The 9717-nt window shown below is 51.8% G+C and overlaps 1 protein-coding gene across 3 annotated transcripts in view; it reads left to right on the top strand.

Moving 5' to 3' along the window:
* The first annotated feature begins 4930 nt into the window (after window positions 1–4930).
* Window positions 4931–9717, top strand: part of KY (kyphoscoliosis peptidase) — a 53577-nt gene continuing 48790 nt past the window's right edge. For 2 of the 3 annotated variants that reach the window (XM_023735936.1, XM_004381421.3), the window contains exon 1: window positions 4983–5118. In XM_023735936.1, the coding sequence (XP_023591704.1) occupies window positions 4983–5118 (136 nt within the window). Of the gene's footprint in view, window positions 5119–9717 lie in introns of all 3 variants that reach the window. The other variant, XM_004381422.1, reaches the window with a different exon arrangement.

Raw genomic sequence — 9717 nt, 5'->3', positions numbered from 1 at the left:
TATTTATTTTATGTTTGCTTACTGTGTCCTAGCTTCTTGTTTTGTTTTGATATGCCCAAATAGGCTGCTCGTATGAGCTGGTTTGATTATTGGCACCTTTGAAGTTCTAATGTCCTGTCACCAGGTGGTTAGATCTGTTACTAGGTATGTGAGCTCAGGAGTCCTCCCACTCCTCCTGTATGGATTCAACTCAGGTGCCCAGGTAGATAGCCACCAAGTGTGTGGTGTAGGCTCTCACTTACAGTCCTAGACAGGTATGGGTGATTGGGTGTAGGCACAGGCATCTAGCTGCAGCAGGAAGACACACTCTGAGCAAGGCAGGGGGCTGACGGCCGCCCCCAAGTGTCCAGGAGGAAGACGTGTCCCTGTTCCCTAGAACACGTACGTGGGTAGGTTTTGCAGCTGACCTATGAGCAGCTAATGCTGTTGGCTGTAAGGACTAGGGGGATCTTCTTATTCATGGCCCCCTATTGCAGGTGGCTAGGTGGTGTGGGTGGAGCCACCAGTCCTTAGGCCCCTAATGTGGGTAGGTGAAGACCCTGCTTAATGGGCAGAGCAGTGTCAAATGTCACGAACCTGCCACTTCACAGCTGACACAGTTGAAGTTAGACTTCCAGTACATACCCTTTTGTACTGTGGTAATGAGGGCCTACGCTTTTGAGATGGGCCCACACAAGTCTATGCAGGGGGAAAGGCACTCAAAGTCCATGGATCCCTTATGCCTGTGCCTAGGCAAAGGAGTTGTGCCTACCCTGGGTTCCTGGTTTAGGGGAGCTGGCAGTTTATTTTTTCCCATTTGTTAATTTGTTCACTCTGCAAGGCAAGGAGAACGGCTCCAGGCGCGTGACAGATCCTACTTCCAGCCCAGCAGACTTGGCAATTGCTGAAGCCAGTCCAGCACCCAGTGCAGAGCAGGGAGCAGGGAGGTAAATGGGAGAGAGGTTTTTCCCTAAGGGGGTTGTTTTTGATCTGTGCGGTAGGCCGTACGCTATTATTTATCTTTTGCTGATTCAGGGCTGCTTCTCACTGGTTCTGGGTGGCCGTGTAGACTCTTTGGCACTGGGTCTCTCCCAGTGCAGAAAACTTGCCTCCCAAGCACCACCGCTTACCTGCCTTACCGCTCAACCCCGAGCTGATTCAGCCTGAAGGGCTCAGGCTCTCACCAGTTCAGGTCTGGCAACTTCTCACTGCTTCTGAACCATCCATCCCTCCCTCTGCCACTTTGTCTGGTTCCTCAACTCTGCCTTTGATGTTCAGGGCTCCCAGATTGCCATATATAATTAATTCACTTGTTTTTTTGGGGTCTTTGTTGTAAGAGCATCCACCAGAAGTGTCTGACTACTCTGCCATCTTGGCCCTGCCTCCTCCAGGAACCAGTATTTCTGAGGAAAAGTAATAATAGGAGTGAGAATGCACTCTTCTGTTGAGGGCCTCCATTGCCAGGAACAAGCCCTCTCCCTGTCAACCACTCCTCATCTTCATCACCTCAAAGCCAGCTTGGGGTCCAGAATCTTTCAGACAACTGCCAAATCCACCTTCATGCAAATGGGGTGGAGACAGTGTGGGTGACAAATGAACATGTCTGAGCATTAACTTTGACAGAGGATAAAAGCAACAACACAGCTATTTTGACTGCCCTCTTGTCTTTTGGTGTCCTGGATTAAAATAATTAAAGCTTTGCACAGAAATGGAGGCAGCCCCTGGTTTGTCAGATCCTAAGACAAGGATGCAGACTAATTAGTTAGGTCAGAATACAGAGGGCCTTGTATCCTCTATTATTCAAGATGGTGGCAGTGTAGAGGGGCTGGTTTGGTGAGCAAAGCCTAAATGCAGATAGGGCATGTGTGGTGGGCGGCAGTGGAGGAGATGGCAGCATGTATGGGTTTGGCAGAAAGAGGAAGAGATGAGAGGCTGGGCCTGGGGTGTAAGCCTCAGGCTGAGAGTATACTCCTTGTCCTGCTGGCTGTGAGCAGGAGAGATAGAACCCCTGCCTGAAAGGTATCTCAGTCTTCTCTCCTGCTTCCTCTTCCCTTCCCTGATACAGCTAAATGACCCAGCCACATTCCTTCCCCCATCATGTCTCCCTCAACCCAAGAACAGATAGTGGGGATAAATGGAGAGTTGGGTCAGCTGAAGTCAGGGTGGGAATCCGGTAGGGAGTGACTCTGCAGGCCGCAAAGCGTCATGGGCTGGATTGCAGTGCAGCCCCTATTTCAGGATATCCAAACAGATATTCTCAATAGGGTTGTGGTGGGGGGCAAATTTTCCCCAAGGGGACATTTGACAATGTCTGGAGACATTTTAGGAGCCCTGGTGGCTCAGTGGTTAAAACGATTGACTGTTAACTGAAATATCGGTGGTTCGAAACCACCAGTAGCTCGAAAGGAGAAAGATGTAGCAGTCTGCTTACATAGAGATATACCCAGAAATACTCTAAAACCCTATGAATTGACTCGAAGGCAGTGGGTTTTTGGTTTGGAGACACTTTAGATTGTCACAGCTGGGAAGTGGATGCTACTGGCACCTAGTAGGTAGATCCCAGAGATGCTGCTAAACACCCTACAGTGCACAGTACAGTCCCCACAACAAACAATTGTTGTTATTGTTATTGGGTGCCATCTCGTCCACTCTGACTCACAGCGATCCCATGAGACAGAGTAGAACTGCCCCATAGGGGTTTTTAAGCTGTAGTCTTTACCAGAGCAGATCGCCAGGTCTTTACTCCTGTGGAGCCGCTGGGTGGGTTCAAATTGCCAACACTTAGGTTAATAGCTGAGTGCTTAACCATTGTGTCACCAGAGCTCTTTAACAAAGAATTATCTGATCCAAATTGCCAACAATAGTGCTGAAGTTGAGAAATGCTGCTTCAAAGGATCTCTTTTTCAGACCATCCTCCTGGACCTCCGGCTAGCACACTGTCTTCCTTTCCCACCCCTCTCCACCAGCTGGCTGCTGACCTCCACTAGTGCTCATGGCCCTCACTCTTTCCCCTAACTGCCCACACCAAGAGGCACCCTCTCTTTTCCAAGAGGCAGCTCTGGGAGGGTGGGCCAAGTACCTAAGAGTGACACTCCTCAGCAAGGGAGTGAGGGTGGAAGATGGGGCAGAGATGAAATGAATGTCAGGTAAGGGGCCCTCAGCTTCCCCACCTCCCCACTCAGACCCATCCAGCAAGGAGGGGTGTTGCACAGGAGCTTCTGCTGGTGTGTGTGCCTCAGTCGACCAGCCCTTGAAGGAGTTAGGCAAGACTGTCCCAGGTCAGGTGGGGGACCCTGTGACCAGGGGCTACCCAAGCAATCTCTGAGACCCAGAAGCTTCACAGAATCCATTGTTCTTACTTTCCCAACCCTCTAGAAGGCAACAAGGCTTAGCCAGCTTCCTAGCCTTCTGTGTGTGCGTGTGTGTGTGTGTGTGTGTGTGTGCGTGTGTGTGTGTGTGTGTACATGCAGACAGGACAAAAAAGGACAGGACTTACTTTAGCAGGCCTTAGGAGTCACCCATCTCCACCTCTCCATGGGCTCAGCTCCAGGAGCTAAGGGATGCCACCCTAGGATGCAAGTGACCTCTCCTTTCATTGGATGCCCAGTGAGCAAGGGGGGGATACAATGAGGTGGCAGCCTTTACATGTGACCCCAGGCAGAGAGTATGGCTGTGACCCCCATTCCATCACTGACTTGTCACATCATCTATTCATTCCTTCACTCTTAATTGAGGTAAGAACGACAGCTACCATTTGTAGACCGCTTACTATGTACCAGGCACCTTAGTGCGTGTAATTCTCACAACACCCTATGGGAATTTTTATTCCCATGATAAGAGGCAAGAAAATGATGTGACCAAGGTCCCACAGCCAGCAAGTGGGGGAGCTGGGATTGGAACTGGCCTGCATAATACCAGGCTGCCTCCAAAGGGAAGGTGGCAGCTCTCAGGGACCATGCTATAAGTGGGGCTCAGTACACTCCGAAGTGGGGAGGGGCCCTGACAGCAAAGGCCTCCATGTGGATGTCATTTATTAATGGTGGAGACTCAAGTTAGGTGACTACCCACCAGCTGTGTGGGCTCATGGTGCCAAGTGCCACCAGGCAGATGACGGTGTAAACGCTCCTGAGGTCTGCAGCCAAACACACTGCTGCTGCTGGCCTGGCCCGGGTAAAAATAGAACTGTCTCTCAGGTCCAGCTCCCTGACAAGGGAGCAGGCAGGCGTGCTCCCTGTGCCCTGAGCCTCCTCCTCTGCCCCCAACCCCCTCCACCCCCCAAGGCAGGAGCCAGGTTCTAGAAGGAACAGAGATTTTAAGACGTTCCTGACAGGCAGGAGAGGACTGTTAGGTTAATGCCCAGTAGGCTTGTTCCGAGATCTGGTGGGGTCATAACTGGGGGGAGTTCCTGATCCCAACACCCCCACACAGCTCCCTCCTATAGAGGGAGCTGTCACCCTCCACAACCCACCCAGGTAACCAGTGGGAACAAGGCCAAAACTTGGCCAATATTTCCACACCTTGCGGTTCATGCTGGAACCACCTTGCTGGGTTTCCTTTTTCCTGAAAGGACTCTCACTGTTGACAACACTGTGAGATTTTTACATTTGCCCGTGGCTTCTCTGAGTAGGTCTGCTTCGGGCCATCTCCGGAACCAGGCAGCGCTTTCAGCTCACCGCAGGTGGCAGAGGCGCTGGAGGGAGCCTCTGGAACCCCGCTGCCTCTGTCGGCTGCAGCCTCCCGTGCAGGTGGGGGCTCGGCCCAGAGATTTGCTTTCAAAGGTGACTTGTAGCCGCTTCATTAGTGTAGCGCCTTCCCGGGCGGGCCCTAATGGCGTGTTTGGCAGAGTCAGCGAAACGCTGCGCCCAGCGGCCGGGCGGCGGGGGAGCGCCCTCTCCCGCTCCCGCGCCTTCTCCCGCGCTGGGCAGCGGCGCGCAAGGGGCCATTTGCAGCGCAGGCAGCCTCGCGAGCGGCCGCGGCGCGCCAGCCGGGAGGGAGGCAGCACCATGGAGCTGAAGAAGGACAGCAACGCCGTATCCATCGACATGCAGCTGATCGTGCACTCGGAAAAGCGCCGCGCCGCGCAGGGCACGCACTCGGACCGGCAGGCGGACCCGGGCGCCCTGTTGCAGCGCCGAGGAGGTAACGCGCGCCGGGCCTGGGCACCCGAGCACCTCGGCCTCCTAGCCCCAGGGCCCGCCCGCCGGGGGGCGCCTCACGCGCTCCGGAGCGAGGTCTGCAAGACCGACCCTCTTTGCACGGCTGCCTGCGCCCCCGCGCCGTGCCATTGGCTTCCGGTGGCAACCCGCAGTCCGGTGATTGCCCCAGATGGACTCCCGCGCGGGCCTGAGGGTGCTTTCATTCTCGCCATCACCCCCCACCCCCTGCTCCAGCCTATTTCCTCAGCCACTCCCGAAAGGGTGCAGATCAGGGTCTGAAGATGCCCTGGAGGAAGGGGGCAGTGCCTCAGGCCTGACTCCAATTTGGAGAGGCCTGCTCCCCCACGGGGCACACTGAAGGGCAATGGGGAGCCAGGAGAATCCGTGGAGCCGGGTGCTGGAGGAGAAGCCTGGCTCCGGGCCCCTTGTGACTTACCACAATTCATGGCCTCAGTTTTCCCCCATTCTTGAGCCTCTCTCGCAGCCTGGTACAGATAACCCACTGCCCCAGAGGTGATTCCAACTCACAGCGACCCTATAGGACCCCATACGGTTTCCAAGTCTCTATGGAAGCAGACTGCCACATCTTCCTCCTCCGCAGAGCGGCTTGGTGGGGTCGGTTAGCAGCGAGTGCTTTAACCACTGCACCATCAGGGCTCCTAGAAGGCATAAAAGGTGTAAAAGGAACAGTAGCTCGGGTTGAGTGAGGATTGAAATCTGTTATTCCCACTTTAGCTTATCCATTAGTTTTACTTGTCCTACACACTTTCTGGGGAAGAATAGACTGGTAAAATGAAGTGACTATAGAGCAATTTGAAGGAGCCCTGTTGGCACAGTGATTAAGCGCTGCGCTGCTAACTGAAAGGTCAGCGGTTTAAACCCACCAGACTGTCTACCGGAGAAAGATTTGGCAGTCTGCTTCCGTGGAACTCCTATGGGACAGTTCTACTCTGTCCTATAGGGTCACTATGAATCGGAATCCACTCGAAGGCAAGGGCCTTGTTTTTTTGGGGGGGTGGGGGGTGGGGATGTATAGAGGGATTATGGCAACCAAAAGGTTGGTGGTTTAAACCCACCCAGCGGCACTGCAGAAGAAAAGACTTGGTGATCTGATTCCATAAAGATTACTGCCAGGAAAACCCTATGGAGCAGTTCTGCTCTGTAACACACAGGGTCGCAATGAGTCAGAATCGACTCAGTGGCACTAAACAACAACAGAGAGATTGCAGAAAGCAGGATTCTCCAGAGGACCCAACACAATATGAATAGATTATAGATGAATAATAATGGAGGCTTCAATAACCCCTCAGAATTTTTGGGGCCTATGACGAAGCCCCCGGAGCACTCGTGGAAGCTGGTGTGAGCATGCATTAGGTTGACTGTGTTCCAGTTCTTTGGGAACGATGCTTGACACCCCGTTGGGTAACATGTCTTCTGCGTCCCACCTCCCCTCCAGCACTGGCGCTCTTTAGAGTGCCTGCTGCTACAGTGCTCCCGGCTCTTCTGTCCCCAGAGCCCCAGAGCCTCTGTGCACATCTAACATTCACCTTACGCCTGCTCGCCTGAAGCCATGGTGTCGTGGATGGCCTTGCCCCTGCCAGCCACATAAGCTGGAGCTGCCCCAAAGCCCCTGGGCACCTCTTGAGGAGGCAGGCAGCCTAAGGAAATACATTCTGGAGGGTTGAGAATGTTGACAGGTGCTCCAGTCTTGGAAGGGATTTGGGGACCTGGAGTTGTCTTGGTTAGTTGGTTCTTTAGTTCCCAGAGCTGCTCCTGGGAAAAGAGGAAATAGCCCTCCCTGGGTATTTGTAATTAAGAAATTAGCAGAAGCCATCAACTCCTTGACAGAAATGAGGCTGCTGCTACTACACACACCACAGTCCGGAAGGGCTCCCCACTGTGCGGCAAGACCAGAGGGCCCCCCCGAGGCTCGATTCCCAGTCAGCCTGAGAGTCACCACTTCTTACTTCCCCTCTGTGCACATCTAGGACTGCCTGCTGCCAAGCACAAAACCCCCAGGACCACAGACAATGCAGTTCACACTCCACTCAGGGAAAAAAGACTCCTGCTTGCTGATCCTTTCTGCTGATATTTTTCTCCAAATATTTGCCTGATGGAGGTTTCTCCCAGACTGTGTGGCAGTGGACAGACTTGTGTCACTTATTCACAGTCATACTATTCTGCACCAGAGCAGAGAAAAGGCAGAGTGCGTGCGTCCAAGGTCTGCTAGGCAATGGTAATATCCAAGAGACCCCTGGGTAGGCCAGCTTGCAGGCCTGCTCCTCGGGACACAGCCTGAGTGAGAGAAAACACTGAACAAGACCAGCTTGTTACAGGGCCTCCTGTTGGTGCATAAGACCCAAAAAAAGTCCACACCTGCTTCCAGACATTTCCTGCCTCCCCCCACTCCAGATCCTCAGCTGGGGAGCCAATCTTCCTCAGCTATGCAAAGGAGAGGGCCTGAGCTCCATGTTAGAAAAGAAGAAAGCACAGTTACTGCCACATGGCAGAGGACTGAGTGGAGAAGTAACCAGATGGCTCTTTTGCCGAGGCCTTGTGGCCAGAAAGGAGTCAGAGGGACAAAGAAAGCATGGATAGGCTGGGTCCCTAGGGATATGGGCTGCAGAGCCATGGGGTGCTCTCTCTCCTTTCCTCTAGGGCCCTAGCAGTTTCCACGCCATTTCCTTAGAGCCAACCAGCTGCTGTCAGATCGACTCCAACTCATGGCAACCCCATGTGTGTCAGAGTAAAACTGTGCTCCATAGGGTTTTATTTCTCTTACACTTTTTTTTTTTAACTTATTGTGCTTTAGGTGAAAGTTTATAGTGCAAATTACTTTCTCATTCAAAAATTTATACACAAATTATTTTGTGACATTGGTTGCAATTCCCACATTTTGTCAGCACTCTCTCCCCCTTTCCCTTTCCACCCCAGGTTCCCCATGTCCATTCATCCAGTTTTCACTCCATAGGGTTTTCAATGGCTGATTTTTTGGAAGTAGATCACCAGGCCTTTCTTCAGAGGTGCTTCTAGGTGAACTCAAATCTCCAACCTTATAATTAGTAGCCAAGCGCATTAACTGTTTGCATCACCCAGAGACTCTTTCCTTAGAATAGTGCCTCTCAAAAATGTGTGTGGTCAAAAAAAGACAGACTTAGTGACCTGGCAGAGACTGTAGACACCCCGGACACCCTCTTAGCTCAGTAATGAAGTCACTCCTAAGGTTCACCCTTCAGACAAGGATTAGACAGGCCCATAACACAAAGCCATACTAAAGGGGCACACCAGCCCAGGAGCAAGGACTAGAAGGCAGGAGGGCACAGTCGAGAAGGGAGAGTGTTGGCATGTCGTGGGATTGATAACTGTTTTAGTCATCTAGTGCTGCTATAACAGAAATACCACAAGGGGATGGCTTTTAACAAAGAGAAATTTATTCTCTTACAGTCTGGTAGGCTACAAGTCCGAATTCAAGGCATCAGCTCCAGGGGAAGGCTTTCTCTCTCTGTCAGCTCTGGAGGAATGTCCTTGTGATACATCAGTCTTCCCTTGGTCTGTGCAGGAACCTCAGGTCCAAAGGACACGCTCTGCTCCCAGCACTGCTTTCTTGGGGGTCTGAGGTCCCCACATCTGTCTGCTTGCTTCTCTCTTTCATATCTCAAAAGAGGAGATTGGCTTAAGACATTGTAATCTTGTAGACCTCATCAATATAACTGCCGCTAATCATCTTGTTACATCATAGTGATAGCATCTATAACACATAGGGAAATCACATCAGATGATAAAATGGTAGACAATCATACAATACTGGGAACCATGACCTAGCCAAGTTCATAGATATTTTTAGGGGACACAATTCAATCCATGACAGTAACGAATGTCACAAAACAATATGTGGAGTGTTTAATGAGAAGCTAGTTTGTTCTGTAAACCTTCATCTAAAGTACAATAGTTAAAAAATAAAATAAATAAATAAAATACGATAATAAAAAATAAAATGTGTGTGGAAGCCCTCATCCCCTTCCAGAGAGGAGAGGTGATGTATTCTTTGGCAGTAGAGGAGGTCACCTAAAGCTGCCTTCAACAAGTCTCAAAGAGCTTTGTTGTCTTAGATTTTATGCCCCTAATCCCAGAAATTGTGCATTCAGCTTCATAGCTGTGTCAGCGAGGATTCTGATTGGTAAGCCACAGATACTGGCCGTGCAGGACTCTGCAGAAAAGAAGGGGTTGGAGGTTTCTGAGTGGTTGAAAGGGCTGTAGAACCAGGCTGGGGGCTAAGTGTCCGGCAACAGTGGGTTAAACTGCCACAGGGCTGGTTAGGTAAGGAAACCTGCGCTGCCACCAAGAAGCGCTAGATGCTCCTTCTGCTCCAGGAACTTGATTTTATTGGAGCTGCTACCACTGCCAGAATGTATGCCAGTTTCATGCCAGGAACTTGACCTTGCAGCCACCACTTCCACCAGTGGCCAGAGAGACAGCTTCCATTCCTTTCCCCGTTGCATCCCTAGGTCCCAAGGCCAAGTCAGGCCCAGGTGCATCCAGGCCACACATGTATATGCTGTAGCTGCAAGGGAAGCTGGGAAAG

The sequence above is a fragment of the Trichechus manatus genome, unplaced genomic scaffold (genome assembly GCF_000243295.1).
Source record: "Trichechus manatus latirostris isolate Lorelei unplaced genomic scaffold, TriManLat1.0 scaffold00084, whole genome shotgun sequence".
NCBI classification, from domain to species: domain Eukaryota; kingdom Metazoa; phylum Chordata; class Mammalia; order Sirenia; family Trichechidae; genus Trichechus; species Trichechus manatus.
The sequence above is the reverse complement of the archived record's forward strand: the minus strand, read 5'-3'. Positions and strand labels throughout refer to the sequence as shown.